The sequence below is a fragment of the Silurus meridionalis genome, chromosome 18 (assembly GCF_014805685.1).
Source record: "Silurus meridionalis isolate SWU-2019-XX chromosome 18, ASM1480568v1, whole genome shotgun sequence".
Classification (NCBI taxonomy): domain Eukaryota; kingdom Metazoa; phylum Chordata; class Actinopteri; order Siluriformes; family Siluridae; genus Silurus; species Silurus meridionalis.
In genome coordinates, this window is record NC_060901.1 from 27524905 (window position 1) to 27547404 (window position 22500).

Consider the following 22500-nt stretch of genomic DNA (forward strand, 5'->3'; position numbering starts at 1 on the left):
ATCACGGTTGTGTAATGAGTGTGTACAGATGTGTGATTGTGTGTCACAGGTTACATGGAGTTCTGGAGAAGCTCCGATCAGCTGCAGTGGGTACGACACACACACACACACACACATACAGAATACATTGTATGTGTATATAATTTGTGTAGTTGTTGTTTATAATTAGTTGTTGTGTGTTTAGAGCCCGCCTCTCTCCACACTAAGCCCCTCCCCCTGGAAACCAGCGTGTCCAGTCGAGAGGAGCGTAAAGGGGAGGAGTCTCGGTCTCTGGCCGTGTCCAGCTCACGCTCTGATAGGTTAGAAGGACGAGTCTCTAGCTCCGCCCACGAGCATCATGGACGGTAAATAAAGATTTACTAATTCAGCTTTGCTCACACACACACACACACACACACACACACACACACACACACACACACACACATCCACCCGTTACTAACACTGTGTTTTAGGAGAACGTCCTCTGACCACTCGTCCTCCAGACTGACCTCCACAGTGAAGCCTCTGCTCGAACACTCGGCCGAAGCAGTCATTGACATCAAACCTAACCTGGAGGACGATGACCTCATCACCCACGACCTCATCACCCACGACCTCAGGGTCCCTGCCTCCGTGAAACCCCGGCCCTTAACCGGCCGGTCGTCCAGTCGTGGCTCAGGAAGAGCCGAGGAGAGTTACAGGCTGCCTGAGGTCATGAGAGGTCAGGACAGGTCGAGCTTGGTTTATGGGCGGAGCTACAGAGACGGAACCAGTAAGGTGAGAAGGGCCTCATGAATATTATTATATATTCTAATTACATTCTTAAATATTCATGAGATGTGTTCCTATTGGATGATGACCTCGCCGCAGGACGAAACATCGCGGAAGAGGAAAGCCCCCGTGGCGAGCTCGGTGGTCCGCATTCAGAAAGCTCAGGAGCGAGGAGAAGAGAGCGAGGAGGAGGAGGAAGACGATGAAGATTACGGCGTCCAGAGTCGAGTTTCTCTCCCACCCAAACCTGAGCGCAGGTGTGTTCCTCTACATCACGTCTTTTCAGTTCACCTGATTCATCCCACACTCAGGCTGGCTGGCGTGTGTGTGTGTGTGTGTGTGTGTGTGTGTGTGTGTGTGTGTGTGTGTGTGTGTGTGTGTTACAGACCATCTCTGCCTCCAGCGAAACAAGCTAATAAGAATTTAATCCTGAAGGCCATTTCAGAGGCTCAGGACTCCATCAGCAAGACCACGACTGCGTACACCAGTGAGTTTTACACACACACACACACACACACACACACACACACACACGTTAAACCCCCTCATGTTTTGCTCAATCTGATTTGAGACTCTTGTTTGTTTGGGTGCCGTTGCCACGGCAGTCCCGCAGCGGCAGACGGTTCCTGTGGCGCCGAGAACCCGCGCGGGGAGCGGCCCTGTGAACCGAGCCACCATCCGAATGGTCCAAGAGCACCTGCATGAGCTCCTCCCACAGGAAGCACATTACTCACGCCCACACGGTGAGACTCCGCCTCTTTATCTTTCATTATTGCAGAGGGATTGAGTTGGTCATGTGATCATCTGTTTCTTCTCTCCTTATCCCTCTTTTTCTCTCTCTCATTGTCTCTCCATCTCTTTCCTTCTCTTGCTCTCTTCCTCTCCCCATCTTTCTTTCTCTCTTTCCTATACCTCTTATATTTCTCTCTCTCTCTCTCCCTCTCTCACCTCTCTCTCCCTATCTTTTTTCTTTCTTGCTCTCTTTCTCTATCCCTTTTTTATCTTCCCATCCCTTTTATTTCTCTCTCTCTCTCTCTCTCTCTCTCTCTCTCTCTCTCTCTCTCTCCAGTTCCTTCTCGTTCTTTGGCGTCAAGACTGCAGCAGGAGGTTCCAGAAGACAAGAGCAGGGAGCAACAGCTTGGTAAGATATATATATATATATATATATATCACACACACACACACAGTAAACAGTAAAGTATTAAGATGATGGTGTGTGCTCCCATCGTGACATCACTTCCTGTTTCCTGTGCAGAGCTGCAGCTGTTGGAGCCGTTGAGACTGAAGGCCCTGGATACTCGCTCCTTCATCATGAGGAAGCCAGAGCTGGAACAGAGTCCTCCAATCAGGAGCAGGCAAGAGCTCGTCCCTCAGGAGGAGGCTCCGCCCACCACACCACGTACAGTACAGGCCAGGTGAGGGCGGAGGAGGAGGAGAATGATGATGAGGAGGAGGAGGAGGATGATGATAATATTCCCCATGTTCCTCCTCAGAGAGAAATGTGAGAGCAGTCCGAAGTTCATCGTGACGTTAGATGGAGTTCCGAGTCCTCTGGCCACGCTCACTGATCACGACATGGACACTGAGCACGTCCCCAACACCACCACCATCATCCCCTCACCACCGGTTCATCTCACCATGACCTCTCACCTCATACACGGGTGAGTGTACACACACACACACACACACCTCACCACCGGTTCATCTCACCATGACCTCTCACCCCTCATACACGGGTGAGTGTACACACACACACACACACACACACACACACACACACACCTCACCACCGGTTCATCTCATCATGACCTCTCACCCCTCATACACGACTGAGTGCACACACACACACACACACACACACACCTCACCACCGGTTCATCTCACCATGACCTCTCACCGCTCATACACGAGTGAGTGCACACACACACACACACACACACACACCTCACCACCGGTTCATCTCACCATGACCTCTCACCCCTCATACACGGGTGAGTGTACACACACACACACACACACACACACACACACACACACCTCAACACGGTTCATCTCACCATGACCTCTCACCCCTCATACACGGGTGAGTGTACACACACACACACACACACACTCACCACTGGTTCATCTCACCCTGACCTCTCACCCTGACCTCTCACCTCATACACGGGTGAGTGTACACACACACACACACACACACACACACACACACACCTCACCACCGTTCATCTCACCATGACCTCTCACCCCTCATACACGGGTGAGTGTACACACACACACACACACACACACACACACACACCTCAACACCGGTTCATCTCACCATGACCTCTCACCCCTCATACACGGTGAGTGTACACACACACACACACACACACACACACACACACACACACACACACACCTCACCACCGGTTCATCTCACCATGACCTCTCACCCCTCATACACGGGTGAGTGTACACACACACACACACACACACACCTCACCACTGGTTCATCTCACCCTGACCTCTCACCTCATACACGGGTGAGTGTACACACACACACACACACACACACACACACACACACACACCTCACCACCGGTTCATCTCACCCTGACCTCTCACCCCTCATACACGGGTGAGTGTACACACACACACACACACACACACACACACACACACACACACACACACCTCACCACCGGTTCATCTCACCATGACCTCTCACCCCTCATACACGGGTGAGTGTACACACACACACACACACACACCTCACCACCGGTTCATCTCACCATGACCTCTCACCCCTCACGGGTGAGTGTACACACACACACACACACACCTCACCAGTTCATCTCACCATGACCTCTCACCCCTCATACACGGGTGAGTGCACACACACACACACACACACACACACACACACACCTCACCACCGGTTCATCTCACCATGACCTCTCACCTCATACACGGTGAGTGTACACACACACACACACACACACACACACACCTCACCACCGGTTCATCTCATCATGACCTCTCACCCCTCATACACGAGTGAGTACACACACACACACACACACACACACACACACACCTCACCACCGGTTCATCTCACCATGACCTCTCACCGCTCATACACGAGTGAGTGCACACACACACACACACACACACACCTCACCACCGGTTCATCTCACCATGACCTCTCACCCCTCATACACGGGTGAGTGTACACACACACACACACACACACACACACACACACACCACCGGTTCATCTCACCTGACCTCTCACCCCTCATACACGGGTGAGTGTACACACACACACACACACACACACACACACACACACACACACCTCAACACGGTTCATCTCACCATGACCTCTCACCCCTCATACACGGGTGAGTGTACACACACACACACACACACACACACACACACACACACACACACCTCACCACTGGTTCATCTCACCATGACCTCTCACCCCTCATACACGGGTGAGTGTACACACACACACACACACACACACACACACACACACACACACACACACACACCTCACCACCGGTTCATCTCACCATGACCTCTCACCCCTCATACACGGTGAGTGTACACACACACACACACACACACACACACACACACACACACCTCACCACTGGTTCATCTCACCCTGACCTCTCACCTCATACACGGGTGAGTGTACACACACACACACACACACACACACACACACACACACACACACACACACACACACACACCTCACCACTGGTTCATCTCACCATGACCTCTCACCCCTCATACACGGGTGAGTGTACACACACACACACACACTCACCACCGGTTCATCTCACCATGACCTCTCACCCCTCATACACGGGTGAGTGCACACACACACACACACACACACACACACACACACACACACACACACACACCTCACCACCGGTTCATCTCACCATGACCTCTCACCCCTCATACACGGGTGAGTGTACACACACACACACACACACACACCTCACCACCGGTTCATCTCATCATGACCTCTCACCCCTCATACACGAGTGAGTACACACACACACACACACACACACACACACACACCTCACCACCGTTCATCTCACCATGACCTCTCACCGCTCATACACGAGTGAGTGCACACACACACACACACACACACCTCACCACCGGTTCATCTCACCATGACCTCTCACCCCTCATACACGGGTGAGTGTACACACACACACACACACACACCTCACCACCGGTTCATCTCACCCTGACCTCTCACCCCTCATACACGGGTGAGTGTACACACACACACACACACACACACACACACACACACACACACACCTCAACACCGGTTCATCTCACCATGACCTCTCACCCCTCATACACGGGTGAGTGTACACACACACACACACACACACACACACACACACACACACACACACACACACCTCACCACCGGTTCATCTCACCATGACCTCTCACCCCTCATACACGGGTGAGTGTATACACACACACACACACACACACACACACACACACACACCTCACCACTGGTTCATCTCACCTGACCTCTCACCCCTCATACACGGGTGAGTGTATACACACACACACACACACACACACCTCACCACTGGTTCATCTCACCCTGACCTCTCACCCCTCTTACACGGGTGAGTGTACACACACACACACACACACCTCACCTCACCACCGGTTCATCTCACCATGACCTCTCATCCCTCATACACGGGTGAGTGCACACACACACACACACACACACACACACACACACACCTCACCACTGGTTCATCTCACCATGACCTCTCACCCCTCATACACGGGTGAGTGTACACACACACACACACACACACACACACACACACCTCACCACCGTTCATCTCACCATGACCTCTCACCCCTCATACACGGGTGAGTGTGTACACACACACACACACACACACACACCACCAGTTCATCTCACCATGACCTCTCACCCCTCATACACGAGTGAGTGCACACACACACACACACACACACACACACACACCTCACCACCAGTTCATCTCACCATGACCTCTCACCCCTCATACACGGGTGAGTGTACACACACACACACACACACACACCCCGCCAGTTCATCTCACCATGACCTCTCACCCCTCATACACTGGTGTGTACACACACACACCCCGCCAGTTCATCTCACCATGACCTCTCACCCCTCATACACGGGTGAGTGTGTACACACACACACACACACACACACACCCCGCCAGTTCATCTCACCATGACCTCTCACCCCTCATACACGGGTGAGTGTGTACACACACACACACACACACACACACACACACACACACACACACCTCACCACCGGTTCATCTCACCATGACCTCTCACCCCTCATACACGGGTGAGTGTGTACACACACACACACACACACACCTCACCACCGGTTCATCTCACCATGACCTCTCACCACACACACACACACACACACACACAGAGTTCGGACTGATTGTGTAACTGTAATCCTACACAACACTTAACTGTTATCTGTCTTTCTCTTTTTCTCTCAGATGGGATGATGATGAACGAGGGAGAGGGAGAAGAACCGATGGATGAGGAACCGGTGCAGGTGAAGAGACAGAAGGTTCCGGAACGCTGCAGGTTCTGGCCGGTGTGTAAGAGCGGAGACGAGTGTGTGTACCTTCATCCTACAACACATTGCAGGTGTGTATACTTATACACACACAAACACACTCGCACACACCTTACAAAAAAACAAAAAAAAAACAACGTGTGTGTGTGTGTGTGTGTGTGTGTGTGTGTGTGTAGGAAGTTTCCCAACTGTGTGTATGGAGAAAAGTGTTTGTTCATCCATCCCAACTGTAAATACGACAGCAAGTGTTCCAAACCCGACTGTCCATACACACACGCCAGCCACAGAGCCCTGCTGCAGCCTCCTAAACCAGGTGTGTGTGTGGTGCACTTTCTCAGCTGTTATCTGTACAATTGTCTTGATTTGAATTGAAACCAGAATGGGCGTGGTCTATGAAAAGGTTGGCATTAAAAACGTCTAACCCGTGTGTGTGTGTGTGTGTGTGTGTGTAGCAGCTGCTCCTCAGTCGGACAGTGTGTGTCGTTTCTTTCCTGAGTGTAAGAGGACCGACTGTACATTCTACCACCCTAAAGTAAGTTAATTGTGTTATTTTGTGTACTTTTTGTGTAAATGCAGATATTTCAAAAATCATATGTAAATGAATTCATTAATTAGAGTGTGTGTCTGTCTGTGTGTGTGTTGCAGCCATGCCGCTTTGCATCACACTGTAACCGTTCAGGATGCACTTTCTACCATCCACCAGCCTCTGTACCACCCAGACATGCCCTCAAGTGGACTAAAGCACAGACCAGGTATACACACACACACACACACACACACACACTCTCTCTCTCTCTCTCCCGGGTATTTCCATGCAGTAACACTGTGTGTGTGTGTGTGTGTGTGTGTGTGTGTGTATTGCAGCTAAAGAGGACGTTCGGCTCCTGACCCCTGCAGAACCTCAGGATTTGTTTTTTATTATTTTGTTGTTCATTCTGTTTTTGAAGGTGTTGATCTGAAACTGTTTTTTTTTTGTAGTTGCTTCATCGCGGCATTAAACACCATTTTGATCTAAACCCACTGTCGTCTTCTTCAATAACCAGTAACGGGTGTGCTGGTGTTTTTAATCCCGACTGGATTCCCCGCTTTCAGTCGGAATCTCAGGCTTGTGGTCTGCTCAGTCGGTCTACTGCCTCTTACCTGAACCTTAAAGAACATCAGGCACCGTGCAGTTATCATTACAATACTGTTACACTGCAGTTACACTTACAGTGCAGTTATCATTACAATCCTGTTACACTGCAGTTACACTTACAGTGCAGTTATCATTACAATCCTGTTACACTGCAGTTACACTTACAGTGCAGTTATCATTACAATCCTGTTACACTGCAGTTACACTTACAGTGCAGTTATCATTAAAATACTGTTACACTGCAGTTACACTTACAGTGCAGTTATCATTACAATACTGTTACACTGCAGTTACACTTACAGTACAGTTATCATTGCAGTTACACTTACAGTGCAGTTATCATTACAATACTGTTACACTGCAGTTACACTTACAGTACAGTTATCATTGCAGTTACACTTACAGTGCAGTTATCATTACAATACTGTTACACTGCAGTTACACTTACAGTACAGTTATCATTACAATACTGTTACACTTACAGTGCAGTTATCATTACAATACTGTTACACTTACAGTGCAGTTATCATTATAATACTGTTACACTGCAGTTACACTTGTTACAGTGCACCTTCTTGGAAATCTAAAAATGTTGAATTTTTCACCCAAACAGAGGCTCAAATCTCAGCTCTGGATCATGATGGAACAAAACTTTTCACACCTCTGTTTGTTTTTTCGACATTCCTAATGTACATTGTGAATTTAGTGATTATTTTTTTGGGCGAAAAGATTGACGTTCTCCGATTTTTACCAAATTTACAGCAGACATTAAGGAGGTCAGGAGTAACACAGTGTAGTGATTAGTTTTGTTCTATCACGTTTCAGAGCTGAGATCTGAGCCTCTGTACTGTATTGTTACTATGCTATAATAATCTGTACTGTATCTCAGCAAGGGTGCGTGATAGAATGAAACTAATTACACAACTGTGTTACTTTTGACCTCCTCACTGTAAAATGGGAATTTGGTGATAATCGGATATTTGACCTTCTCTGATTATCACCAAATTCACAAGGTGCATTAGGGAGGTCAGTAGTAACACAGTGATGTGATTAGTTTCATTTTATCACACTCCATAGCGGAGATATAGTACACCAATTATAGTATAGTAACAATAAAGGGGCTCAGATCTCAGCTGTGGAAAGTGATAAAACATCTCCAGTGTAATGTTATTGTGTTGTAACTGCAGTGAGACGGTTTTATTGATTGTAAAATAGTTTTGGAGAATATTAGTGTATGTGAAACTGCGATGTGGTGAGAACCAGAAGATACACGATCCTGATAAACGCATAAAACATCGATTTTAATCAGAAACACACTTCAGATCCAGTTCAATACGTCACATTTATTAAATCTTTTTTTTTTTCAAACAACACCCATTTAAAAAAAAAAACACAAAGTCTTTGTACATGTTTACAAAGTCTTTGTACATGTTTACAGACACGTACACGTTTCTCTTGTCTTTATACACATCACTACTACACATTCAGCTCGGTTTACACAATGCCGTCGCTTCCGTATACAAAACGCTGAGTTTTTAGTGTTTTTCCTTTAAAACGAATCGAAACCCAAAAACGCACCAAAAAAAACTGCAGGTTGCAATTCAGTTCTTTTTGATATAAAAAAACCCAAAACATTTATTTACACATTTAATAATTCTATGAAATGATCGATTATAATACTGTATCAAATTCTCCTTAATAAAGCACCCTTTAAACCCAGGTGACCTGAGGAGGCGGAGTCTAACCTCTGCTCATAGACACGCCCTGTTCCTGAGACAGACGTGAGGTGACCCTCGACGCACGCCTTCTCAGCTTACGGCTTTTATTTATTTACACTCGGTTCCAGCAGGAATAGAAACAGTTCACGAGCGATTCTGAATCGTTTCCAATCTCGTTCACAAAGAAAGGAAAAAGAAAAAAAGCCGAGAGAAAGAAAAGACGTTTAGTTCATATCCAGCATGCTTCAGTGTACACACAAAGGGGCGGGGCTTGTCGAAGCTTAGACTATCGATGCTCTGATTGGAAGGCGTACGCCGTAAACACTCGCTCACACTTTCACTCACAAAAAAATCTGATTTATAAAGCACCACTGCCACACACACACACACACACACACACACACACACACACACACACACACACACACACACACACACAGGACGAACACCGACACTGTAGCACCACATTAATGGAGACAGATAGTGGGCATTAAAGCTGCTGCAGGAGCTGCCGCAGGTAGGGGGCGTTGCTGAGCTGTCTTTTCACCCGAAAGAGCTTATACAACACGGGACAGTCGAGAGACACGCAGACAGCCTGTCTGTCTGCACTGCCGCTACAGCTCATACACACCTACAGACAGAGACAGTACAATAAAGACCAGAAAAACAGATTGGATAGATTTAGAACAGTGTTGCAGTCGCGTGTGTGTGTGTGTGTGTGTGTCAGAGAGAGAGAAAGAGCACCCCCTGACCTTCAGGAGCTGTTCATGTTGTTGCTCACACACTCGGAGGTTGTGGTGCAGTGTGACGGCAACACGCTGAGGCTCGGCCCTGCAGCGCTCACACACTCCGAGCTGAGTCAGCTCGTCACACACCGGGCAGTGCAGCGTGGTGAAGTACTGCGAGATCGTCCCCTTCCTCAGAGAATCATCCGCTACAGCACCCCCGCCTGGACACGACGACCACTTCTGCACCTACACACACACACATCCATGAGTACATACATTATGTTAAAATCTATGTCTCACACACACACACACACACACACACACACACACACACACACACACACCCGGGGCAGGGTGTGGTACCAGCTCAGCACGTCGACCCCAATCAGGTTGAAGATGCGAGCGACAGGAGGGAGGATCTGCTTGGTGATGTAGTAGGTGGCGTTCAGGCGCAGTGCAGGATCCTGAAGTACCTCCAGGGGGCGTCGTACCAGCTGGATCAGAGGAACTCCGGGAGAACCATACACGACGACGTACGGCACGCGCTCGCCCACACGCGGCTCCAAACGCCGGTCGTATGCCATCATCCTCCTGAAACACGGAGAGAGTATCTGTGATCCACTGTGGAGAACAGGAGCTCAAAAAGGTTCTTCTGTTCTGTTCGTGTGTGTTGGTCACCTGGTGAGCTCGAGTGCAGGGACGCACGCCCCCGGCCTGTAGGAGGCGCTGCCGCGGTACTCTTTAGCGAAGGTCAGGTCCTGCAGACTTGCTCTGCCTTCCAGTACTTTCACACACTGCCTCTGGACATACTGCTTCACCAGAGAGATGTCCCTCGTTTCAAACAGCAACTTCACAGACCGCTCCAGGATCTACACACACACACACACACACACACACACACACAGGTTTGTATTTACCTGGGTGGTTTGACTGACAGGTGTGCACACAATGTAGCACGTGGTTACCTTGGCAACAGCGGGACAGACGTCACGGCGTACGGTCTCGATACCTTTGGCGTCGAACACAGGATCCTTCTGATCCAGAGTCTCGTACATGTAGCCCACGTAGCGCTTCTTAGTCTCCAACACACACGGCAGGTACACCTACACATACACACACGCTCAAATAAATCCTATCTATGATCTAAATGATGGTTTGAATAATGTGTGTGTGTGTGTGTGTGTGTGTGTGTGTGTGTGTGTGTAAGAGACCTTTTCAAATTTGAGTTTGATGGGTTTGGGGTTGGAGGCCGTCACCGCTTCAGCGATTTCACTGCCGATCTTAAACGCCTGCTCTTTAGTCGCTCCCTTTAATAACACAAACATACTGAGACACACACACACACACACACACACACACACACACACAAAGAGAGAGAAACAGAAGAAATCATACTCGGCATTATACACATCACTGAAATGTGTGTGTATATATACACGTGTGTGTGTGTGTATGTGTATGTGTGTGTCCTCACCTGTCCGTGTCCCCGTACACTACACGTGCCCCCCACTTCTTGGTGTCGTTGACAAATTTGATTGCTCTCTCCAGCGTCTCTCTGGCTTTGTGTATGATGCTGTCACCCAGCTGCAGGAACATGTACACGTGATGTGATTAATGTTGGGTTCGACTTCACTTGTTTCTGTGTGTGTGTATATAGTTGCTGATGTGTGTGTGTGTGTGTGTGTGTGTATATATTATATATATATATATGCGCTGATCTATTTGTCTGAGTGTATATACAGTGAGGAAAATAAGTATTTGGAGCAATCATTAGAAAATGGAAGAAGCTAAATATGACTGTCAATCTCCCTCAGACTGGGGCTCCATGCAAGATCTCACCTCGTAGGTTCTCAATGATCCTAAGGAAGGTGAGAAATCAGCCCAGAACTACACGGCAGGAGCTGGTTAATGACCCTGAAAAGAGCTGGAACCACCGTTTCCAAGGTTACTGTTGGTAATACACTAAGACGTCATGGTTTGAAATCATGCATGGCACGGAAGGTTCCCCTGCTTAAACCAGCACATGTCCAGGCACGTCTTAAGTTTGCCAATGACCATTTGGATGATCCAGAGGAGTCATGGGAGAAAGTCATGTGGTCAGATGAGACCAAAATAGAACTTTCAGGTCATAATTCCACTAAACATGTTTGGAGGAAGAAGAATGATGAGTACTATCCCAAGAACACCATCCCTACTGTGAAGCATGGGGGTGGTAGCATCATCTTTGGGGTGTTTTTCTGCACATGGGACAGGCGACTGCACTGTATTAAGGAGAAGATGACCGGGGCCATGTATTGCGAGATTTTGGGGAACAACTTCCTTCCCTCAGTTAGAGCATTGAAGATGGGTCGAGGCTGGGTCTTCCAACATGACAGTGACCCGAAGCACACAGCCAGGATAACCAAGGAGTGGCTCTGTAAGAAGCATATCAAGGTTCTGGCATGGCCTAGCCAGTCTCCAGACCTAAACCCAATAGAGAATCTTTGGAGAGAGCTCAAACTCCGTGTTTCTCAGTGACAGGCCAGAAACCTGACTGATCTAGAGAAGATCTGTGTGGAGGTGGGCCAAAATCCCTCCTGCAGTGTGTGCAAACCTGGTGAAAAACTACAGGAAGCGTTTGACCTCTGTAATTGCAAACAAAGGCTACTGTACCAAATATTAACATTGACTTTCTCAGGTGTTCAAATACTTATTTGCAGCTGTATCATACAAATAAATAGTTTAATAATCATACATTGTGATTTCTGGATTTTTTTTTTAGATTATGTCTCTCACAGTGGACATGCACCTACGATGACAATTTCAGACCCCTCCATGATTTCTAAGTGTGAGAACTTGCAAAATAGCAGCGTGTTCAAATACTTATTTTCCTCACTGTATGTGTGTGTGTGTGTGTGTGTGTATATATATATATATATATCACCTCCACACTGGGCATACGGCCGGAGAATGCAGCAGCTGTGTATCCGAAGGTAACGTTAGCGATGAGTTTGAGGCCGAGCTGGCGAGCGTCGAGGAGGCGGAGCAAAGCTTCATCACCGCGATACAACTTCATCACCGACTTTACCATCAGACGAGTGTGTAGGATCTCCTCCAACATCCGGGGAAGCACACCTTTACGCACTGATGCCTACACACACACACACACACACACACACACACACACACACACACACACACACACACACACACACGATTGAACACTGAGAACTGGCTGTGGAATAAACACTTGATTATAAAAGGGTGTGTATATTATTGTAAGAATGCGGGGCAGGGGGCGGGGCAGGGGGCGGAGCAAGGCAGAGGCTTTACCTTTACAAAAGCGACTCCGTTAGGAGATATAGTGATGTCATTACGGAGCTGGTAGAGAAGATCAGGAGGAACACGCAGAGACGTACAACCAAACTTAAACTCATCAGACCTAAGAGATAGAGACAGTCACAAACAAAAAAAACACGGAGGGAAAGAAGATTAAAGAGAAAGAAAAGCCAATCAGAGGCAGAAACAAGTGAACGAGAAAGTGTGTGTGTGTGTGTGTGTGTGTGTGTGTGTGGTGCAGCAAGAGACGCAGGTGAAGGAGCAGCTCACGTTCCCAGGCTGTGGGCGTGGCCCAGGCAGGTGGAGTAGCAGTAGTTGTAGGCGATGACGACAGACGGATAGAGAGACTGGAAGTCCAGCACCAGCACTGAGTTACTGTAGAAACGAGACTCAGGCTCCATCACCAGAGGAACACTCTGAGGAGCACGCTGCTGAGCACGCTGAGATACGCTCGGGCTCACCACAATGAAGTTCAACGGCTTAGCGATACGCAACATCATCGACTCCACACGGTACTGAGAGAGAGAGAGAGAGAGAGAGAGAGAGAGAGAGAGAGAGAGAGAGAGAGAGATTTCAGCACTTATGGTCACATCTCAAACTACAAAATAATGTGTGTGTGTGTGCGTGTATACACACACCTGGGAGCCTCGTGTGAGGACGTGGTAGAACTGAATCCCGAACACTCGTGCAAACTCACTAGTGCGACCCACAATATCCCTCTGCTGCAAGAGCTGCATTACACCACACACACGGCTCATGTAGTGATCCACCACCTTCCACCTGACACAAACACACACAATAAATACACAACACCAAACATCTTCCCTGGAGAACATCATGCAGAGCATCACACCACCTCCACCAGCTCTCCTTCTTCTCAAAGCATCCTGGTACCTTCTCTTCCCCAGCAAAATTATGCCCAGGCATCAGATGTTCACATGATAGAAAAGAAAGTACTATTCATCAGACCAGGCCTTCATCTTCTACTCCTCCATGGTCCAGTTCTGATGCTCAAGTGTCCACTGATTGAGCTGTGGGTGGTGTAAAGGCTCAGCATCGGTTCTCTGAGCTCTCTGCACCTACGCAGCTTTAGATGCAGCAAGCTGTGATGCTTTGAGTGTTCTGACTCCTTTCCATCAGAACAAGCATCAACTTCTACACCAGTTTGTGCTACAGGTGATCTTTAAGGACCATACAGACCTTCTGGTGGGACCAGATTTTACCAGACAGACCGTCTGATGGGTCTGATAGGACCAGACAGACCATCTGATACAACCAGACAGTCAATACACATTAAAGAAGCTGGAGTCTCCTTGTCTCCAGGTCACCTCTTCTTCTTCTTCTATCTTGGTGCACATTTGTTGTGTTCCCCTGTACATCAGGACAAACCCCACACACAACCCCTGCTGTTCTGGAGACGATCTGACCCAGACGTCTAGTCATCACAAGCTGTCTCAGATGCTCACACTCACCCATTTATCCAGCCTTCAACACATCCACTTCCAGAACTGACTGGTTTATGTACTGGTGTGTGTGTGAGTGTGTGTGTGTGTGTGTGTGTGTGTGTGCTCTCACCTGTACAGGTGTGTGTTGTGGTCGAACCAGTCTGAGAGTGTGCGGTGTGTGTAGAGGGGAAATCGCTGGTGCAGAAGGTGAAACGACACATTCTCGAAGGTGTAGTTATTTAACGCTGCCTGTAAAACACACACACACACACACACACACACACACACACACACACACACACACACACACACACACACACACACATATAATAATTTCTGCATTGTTTTTGTGTGTGTGCGTGCGTGTGTGTGTGTGTGCGCGCGCGCATCAGCGACCTCAGTCTTCATGATCCTCCACAGGTTGATGGTGATGCGTCCGACGATGTGGATCTCGGTCATCACCTCGCTGCCGTACTCGTCCTTATCTTCACTGAAACGGTTCTCCTTTGCATCACCTGAGGAGAGGAACACACCCATTACCCAGAATCCACTGCACCTGGAACACCTGATATTACACTTTCCACCTGAGTGTTCAGACCAGCATTCTCAGAGACTGCTCATCCTGTAAACCAACCCTCTGTGTGTGTGTGTGTGTGTGTGTGTGTGTTTACTGTACCTGGCACTCGGGATATTAGTTGACACACGTCGACCCCGAGTGCTGATGCTCGCTTTAACAGGTAACCCCAGGAGTGCATCTGAACCTCATAACCAACCAGGATATCAGGATCATACCTGCACACACACACACACACACACACACACACACACACACACACACTATGTGACGCAGGTACACAGTGTTTTATTTTACACTATCTATTCTCTGTGGACATCCGTTACGTTACACTTACGTTCTCATGATCCTGCAGACCTCATCAAACAGCTCCTTCTCATCCACCGTGTAAATGACCTGCAGATCCGCAACACCCGATCTGACCAGCAGAGGCGCTGTGCTCCGGGAGCCTGCACATCACATCATTACATGTACAGTATTTGAGAGACTCCATTATACAACTGAGCAGGTAAGGGTTAGGGGCCTTGCTCAGGGGTCCAGCACAGGTGGGATTTGAACTTATGACCTACTGATCAGAAGTCCAACATCTCAACCACTAAGTGACCCCTCCCCAGCATGCACGGTTTCAAAGTAAATGAATACATGAAAAAACAGAGAGAAACCAGACGTTCCCCTCACCTCGTCCTGAGGAGCGACAGTCTTTATCCACGACCACGGCGCCGGTTATGCACTTGCTCTCTGACGAAGGAAGCGGACTGTCGGAGCTGAGGCAGTAAAATAAGGCACAGATGGGGTCGAACTCTGGGTCAGGCTCCAGGTCGCGACGTGTCCGAGCGTGCAGCTCCAAACTCATGACCGTCAGGTGCTGCACCTGAGGGACACGAAATACAGAAAAAACAAGTTATGCAGCAAAATAAATACACGACCTCGTGTGGAAAGTGTGTGGAAACACTCGAACCGGAACAAACTCAGCAACCCGAAAGATTTTTTAGATCATATTAAACATCTGGAATTATAGATAAAAACTATAACATGCGTTATGTTACAATCTCAGACGCGTGTTCAGTCGCATGTTAGGGGGCGCTGTACTGCCTCACAACATTACAACCAATCACAGTTGTGCAGATCCAGTCTAGCACCGGTCGAACTTTCGGCAGCGGAGAGAGAGTCTGATCCTAACTTTCGTTTGAAAACGTATATTATTCGAATTCCGCCCACACTGGGGCGACGTTTCTAGTCGAAAAAACTTTAGCCTTTTTTTTTTTTTTTAAACGCTCTCCAAAGTGGAGAATTTTCATGAGGTGGTGTGGATTGTGTGAGAAAATAAAGGCTTTCGAAAACGATGACACATTTTTTGTCATCACCGCTACGGAAAAAAAACAGTAACTAAAAAACGGTAACTAAATAAACGGCGTGCAGAAAAGACGCAGGTCGAGGAGTTTTGCTCATGTGCAGTACAGGGACGTGAGCATTTTCAGACATTTGGATGCGGATGAGCAACTTTCGAAAAACGCTGAAAAAGAACGTGTGGATGCAAAATGTTTTTTTTTTTTTAATGTAGATTAGTCTAGACGTAGCCTTTGTTTTATTGAAATGGTGAGCCAGCCAGGATCTTCTTGGACTTACCTCATGCAGCGCTTTCGCCTCCTGTAGGTTCTGCATGCCGACTTTAAAGCCGTACGAGTTGCACAGCGACGGCCCCTCGATCTGAGAGTTGTCGCCTTTGGGTACGTTTACACCAGCAAACTGGTTCTACACGATGGAAGATCATTCATGCGTTAGCGACAGTACAAGAAGACTGAAATGCGCTAGGTTGCTTTTACAGGACCGATGTGTACCTTCATCTGGGTGCAGAGAAGAACTCTACGTAACGCACTGGTGCTGCTGTTCCGTCTCTGCTGCAGTCTCTGGGATTTTGGCTCCACATCTGGAAAGGGGTTAAATGTGATTTGATACGTTTAGGATTTAATTACACGTGCTAAACAATCCTGGAGGAACTATTCATCGCAGAAAGTAACTACCTTCTGATCCAGGACTGCAGTCAGGCTTGCGGGCTCCTTCGCTTCTTCTCTTGCTGATGATGGGGGTGCTGTGGAGAAGGGAGGGACTGGAACTCACCCCATCCTGGACTTTCATGGGAAATGGCGACGGAGAGAGAAACTGCTTTGGTTGAAGGCTTTCCAGTGGAATCGGATCAATGGAGCAGACAAACTTGGGCGAAGTTAATCCAACGTCTAATTCCTGCTTTTTGTTTTCCAGATCTATGTTGTGTGATGTTTGCTGCCATGGAGGAAAACAGGAAGGATCTGGAGATAGAGTTTGTTTGAAGGAGTCCTCATCTTTCTTCACTTCTTTGTTGATTTCAGCCCCCATGCCACATTTCATCTCTTTTGGACTGTTAGATACGCCTGGTTCTACAGGAGATATACTGAGAGACAAAGTTAACTCGTTCTTACTGACAGTCTGCAAAGCTGATACCTTTCCAGACGCCTCGTCCTGCCTCTGAGAGAATTTTGCCAGCTCCTTGTGGTGTGGTGATTTATTGTCGTCCTGGACCAGGCTCACATTCTGAGCACAGAGTCTGTTCTTCTGATCTCTTTGAAGGCACTCAAATTGTCTCTTAGCTTGCAGCCAGAGCTGCACTCGTTCTCGACTTGGGGCACTTTTACAGGGCAGGAGAATGACCTTCTGACCACTTGTTGGAGATGGACTGCTCTCTTCCCTGTTGCTTTTGATTAAGTTTGATGGGTCATTGCCAGGGAAAGGTGAAGAACCCGGACGGGTCATGGCTAAGAAAGCAGTTTTCCAGAACTGGAGACCTTCTTGTGATAAACCACCAACAAACTCGGTCAAATCTTTAGCTAACCTTGTCTCCAAAACTAGTTTGCGTCCAGCAATTTCTCTGTTTGGAGAAAAGAGAATTGAGATCAATCCTTCTTTTGTACACGTTTTATTCAGAAAATTTGGAATGTCTTCTGATATTGAAAACAAAAATCATTGTGCAAACTTACCTTGGTCTCAGAGGTACGTCAGAGGGGTCACTGCAGAAAGGTTCTTGATAAGTGGCCTCTGAAAGTTCCAGCTCCAGCAAGGTAGAGAGAATCTCCTCCCGACTCGGAGGGGACATCAGGGGTTTGAGGATATGAACTCCTGCACTCTTCTGCACCTGACTGCTGCTCTTTATCTGTGAGAGAGAGCTGATGGAGCGTGGAGAACTACTGGGAGTTGTGGATGTAAAAACCTCGCTACTGTCCAGCAGGTCCGCTGTTGGGGACACACCATTATCAGCAAAAGAAACCGATGTGAGGGGTAAGAAATGGTCAGGGCCTAATAACAGGTCACTTTTCTCACAGTGAAAGTCCTGGAAGTGGCTGCCATGCATCTTGGACGACGAAACACCAGAATTTCTGCTTTTCAAAACCCTCTCAGAGTCCAGCAGTGACAGAGAAAACTCATTCAACAAGCCTTCACGGTCTCCACCACAGGACCTATCAAACAGCTCAGGGCTAACCGGCCTCTCTGATTCGTGCATGCAGTTCTCTACAATGTCAAGGACCTTCACTTGAGAATTTTCCATATCCAGAGAGGACACTGGTTCTTTTTTGAAATCACTAAGGAACTTATGAGGCAAGTTCTTGTCAGTTAAAACAAATTGGCTTCCGGAATAGAGACCTGAGAAGTCTGCCTGGCCGACAGCATTAATGTCAAAACTGTAATTATGAGGAACCTCAGGAGATAAGCTATCATCAATAGAGTAGGAGCTGTCAAATCCTGGATCAGATAAAAACACTGGACTCCCATCTGAAAGTGGAGGTTCTAATCGAATGTGGTCTTCTGTTTTGCCATTCTTTCCTTTTCTCCTTCTTGGCTTAGACTCTTTTGGCACTGGAGTTCGTTTCATTCTGGTCTTTCTTGGTGTTCCTGAGGATGATCTTCTAGGTTTTGCAATATCAGAAGCTTGTTTGGTGTTAGAAACACTGTTTAATACATTCTCTCCCTGAGAGCACTGTCCCTCCTTGAACTGTCTCTTCTGGAGCAGTGCCTTCAAGACTGCAATGCCAGAAGGCATCTCTGGATGAGTGACCATTTTTCCATTCTTTGGCACTGACGGATCTTTCTGAGGTCCATGCATTAAAACATTCAAGGATGTCGTAATCTCAGGGCTTTGTACAATAGGGTTTTCAACCTTCTTTTTGGATTGACGTCTCCTGGGTTTGGCAGGCATCTTTGGATCTGGCTGTGAACAATAAATATCTTTAAAGGTTTGATTTTCACCAGCTTTAAATTCAGATGGACTGGTTCCATCTTTAGTTATAGTGTGTGAACTTGAGCTATGTTTTATGACAGGGCATGGAGATCCAGAAGGCGTCTCAGGAGAAGTATTAGCAGCACTCTGAGAACCTTGTAGTGAATCAGGTACACTGATGATCGGTTCTTGCCCGATGTGTGACTGAACCAACTCTGACTTTGGTTCAGTGGTATATGGTAGAGCTTGAGGATCACCACTAACCCGAAGACTGTTTTGGCAGGAACCTGGACGCTGACATGGGGTCAAATCATCAGAAGTGGTTTGTGTTGGTGAAAGTTCATCAACTGGATACAAAGACTGTGAACTATTTTGAGCTCCTGCAGTCACAGGGGACTTTACCAACCTCTCCAGCTGGTTCTTCTTAAAAGACCTCTTGGTTTTCTGAGGAGCAGATTTGCTATTATGAATGGATTCCTTACTGTCAATATCTGTCTTTGGTTTTCTTGAAGTTCTGCGACTTGCTTTAGGCTGGATTTCTCCATCTCTTGTAGGTCTACCCCCAGGGGACTTAATATTGTTTTTCCGTTTTTGCCTAGCGGCAGAAGGTGCTCTTTGTTTTGACGTCCTGCCTTTTTTGCTACAACGGTTAAATTCTTCATTAAACAAGAGTTGAGAGTTTATCAAACAAGCATTAGACTCGAATTCTAGAAGGGGGTCAGTGGGAGACCAGCATCGTGGTGGGGTGGAATCAGTAGAACTGGGTGTCCTTTCCGAGAGATACCCCAAATCCAGCATCACGTCAGAGTACTCCTTGCAACAGTCTTCAGCGAGGTCATTATAGCACACCTCAGGAACAGGCAGTTTTGGTAATGAAAGCGCTTTTACTTTCTTTGTCCTGCGGATTTTACTTCCTTTTACGAAACATGTTTTTGGGAGGTTGCAGAGTTTCTCTGATTGTGGCGCGACCTTCCCCTTTCGCTTAGGAAGCTTCTTCACCTTTGGTTCAGGAACCGGGTATCTGACTGCTGTCGACTCTGGAACCTTGGGCCAGAAGTCTTTCAGAGGGGCGAGTTGATCATAATGCTCCAGCTTCTGTGGGGTTAGTACCACTTGTGGTTCATCTCCTTTGACCTTGGCCATCTTTACCAACATGTTCTTCTGGCCTTTAAAACGGTTAATTATAATGTATTTGATAATGACTGGGGGCTCTTTTCTTGACAACTTTCTCTTTTTCCGACCGCTGTTTGGTAAACAGTTTTCTTTAACGCTGTCCCGATGAGCCACAACAGCTTGTTTGAAGGAAGAAGGACTCGCACGATCACCATCCTCACTGTCATAATTTATCGTTTTCCGTTTTGTGCGCAAGGTATACTTGCTGCCAGGTAAACTCGACACCTCGGTGCAAGCTATCTTCTTAGGAAGATCGGTCAGATTTTCCACAACAAGATCTTCAACTGCAGCATCAGATTGTGTGACTTCAAAGGTTTCCATCTCAGTATTCTCCTCAGCTTCCTGATTTAACTGAACTGGTGTGATTGAGATTAAACTTGCAGCAACCTCATTTTTGGATGTTTGGGAACTTTCGCTCACACTTGCACGTTTGTGACTCACTGGACTGTTTCTCTTCTTGCTTAACTTCATTCTTGATCTTTTTTGTTCTAGGTGATCCGAGCTACAACCAATCTCGACAGTCTTACTTCCGACTTGCTTCTTCACCGGCCGTGAAAGACAGTTTGAGAGAATAACACTGGGAAAGAATTTGTAGTGAGCCTCCTGCTGGGCCACGATTTTGCGTTCAGTTTTGTTTTCCTGGTAGTCTTCGTATCTGATCTTGAGTTCCCCAACATCACCCTCTTCACCATCCTGCTCCATTTTACCTTCTTGAGGTACCAGGTGCTCGAGATCTTTCACTGGGCTTGACGTTTGCTCGAAATTCCTCAGCACCGGGGAGGATCTGGGATCTTTAACACTTTTTTCTAGTTCGGTTTTAGGGAGACTGTTCCTCAGCTCAGAATAACACAAAGAAAAACTCTGATTTTGCAAAACAGAAATGGGATTATTCTCAGCGTTTTTAATGCTGCTGTACTTTTTGCGGCTGTGAGAGAGCTTAGAGGTTCCAAAACTATCGGATTCGGATTTGTTAACACCTCCAGGTTTGTTTTCATTGGTATAAAGTACTCTCTCCACACAAATCTGAGACATATTTGACAGGATTGGGTGCTTGACTGGAGGGATATACGGGATGTCTTTATTCACTTTGAGCCCTGTTAACAGCTCACTAGCTTCTTGGCTTTCATCAGGAAGGGTCTTGTCAGCTAGTTGCACCTTATCCAGTGATCCGGACTGTCGATGCTCGGGGTGCTTGCAGTCAAGAAGGATTTTAGCTGAGGACGGAGGTTCCAGGGGAACACTTTCGCTCTGGCAGGGATTTTTCCTGCCCAACAATTTATCGTTAGCGGGAAGAGATGAGTGAGTTTGGGATCCTTTGTCAGATAGTGAGGAATCTGCAAAAAAACAGAACAAGTCAAAACTGCATCACCTATGAACTAATTCAGGTTCTGAAGGGTTCTTTGGGTTTGTGGTGGGAAGGAGGGGGGTATATATGCAGGGTGGAGGTACTAACACACCGCTACTCTCATCTGCAGCCCCATCCAGTTGGGGAATGGCCAGATCTGCAAAACAGTTGTTTCCGCTCCAGTCCATATCTTCTTCTGACAACTCGTGTTCTTCTTCACTGGAACTTTCGTTCATATCATTCAGCAGGCGTCTAAATGAAAGAGATGATGATGATCAAAACGAATTATGATTCAATTCTCAGAACTCATCTACAGTTCAGAGAAAGCACGATCTCATTACCGAGCTGACGCTTCTGGAATATCCGTATCCCATCTCTGTGACATCACCACGCT

At 47.4% G+C, this 22500-nt stretch overlaps 2 protein-coding genes across 2 annotated transcripts in view; one reads left to right on the top strand and one right to left on the bottom strand.

Moving 5' to 3' along the window:
- Positions 1–7440, top strand: part of zc3h14 (zinc finger CCCH-type containing 14) — an 11055-nt gene extending 3615 nt beyond the window's left edge. Inside the window, 16 exon segments of the mRNA XM_046874166.1 lie at positions 50–90; positions 185–344; positions 456–759; positions 853–1010; positions 1140–1240; positions 1359–1496; positions 1823–1894; positions 2009–2168; positions 2247–2414; positions 3485–3552; positions 6080–6175; positions 6342–6495; positions 6601–6737; positions 6877–6956; positions 7070–7176; positions 7289–7440. Of these exon segments, the coding sequence (XP_046730122.1) occupies positions 50–90; positions 185–344; positions 456–759; positions 853–1010; positions 1140–1240; positions 1359–1496; positions 1823–1894; positions 2009–2168; positions 2247–2414; positions 3485–3552; positions 6080–6175; positions 6342–6495; positions 6601–6737; positions 6877–6956; positions 7070–7176; positions 7289–7292 (1948 nt within the window). The 3' untranslated portion in view covers positions 7293–7440.
- Positions 7441–8887: 1447 nt separating this feature from the next.
- Positions 8888–22500, bottom strand: part of rev3l (REV3 like, DNA directed polymerase zeta catalytic subunit) — a 19223-nt gene continuing 5610 nt past the window's right edge. The window contains exons 11-32 of the mRNA XM_046873329.1: positions 22448–22500; positions 22219–22358; positions 18354–22095; positions 17364–18244; positions 17181–17269; positions 16969–17094; positions 16021–16213; positions 15680–15791; positions 15445–15560; positions 15165–15283; positions 14899–15017; positions 13962–14103; positions 13594–13838; positions 13318–13426; positions 12929–13135; positions 11480–11589; positions 11217–11331; positions 10971–11108; positions 10684–10874; positions 10350–10596; positions 10030–10251; positions 8888–9908 (exon numbers count right to left, since the gene is read on the bottom strand). The exon at positions 22448–22500 is cut by the window's right edge and continues 176 nt beyond it. Coding sequence (XP_046729285.1) covers positions 9768–9908; positions 10030–10251; positions 10350–10596; positions 10684–10874; positions 10971–11108; positions 11217–11331; positions 11480–11589; positions 12929–13135; positions 13318–13426; positions 13594–13838; positions 13962–14103; positions 14899–15017; positions 15165–15283; positions 15445–15560; positions 15680–15791; positions 16021–16213; positions 16969–17094; positions 17181–17269; positions 17364–18244; positions 18354–22095; positions 22219–22358; positions 22448–22500 — 7557 coding nt within the window. The 3' untranslated portion in view covers positions 8888–9767. The remainder of the gene's footprint in view (positions 9909–10029; positions 10252–10349; positions 10597–10683; positions 10875–10970; positions 11109–11216; positions 11332–11479; positions 11590–12928; positions 13136–13317; positions 13427–13593; positions 13839–13961; positions 14104–14898; positions 15018–15164; positions 15284–15444; positions 15561–15679; positions 15792–16020; positions 16214–16968; positions 17095–17180; positions 17270–17363; positions 18245–18353; positions 22096–22218; positions 22359–22447) is intronic.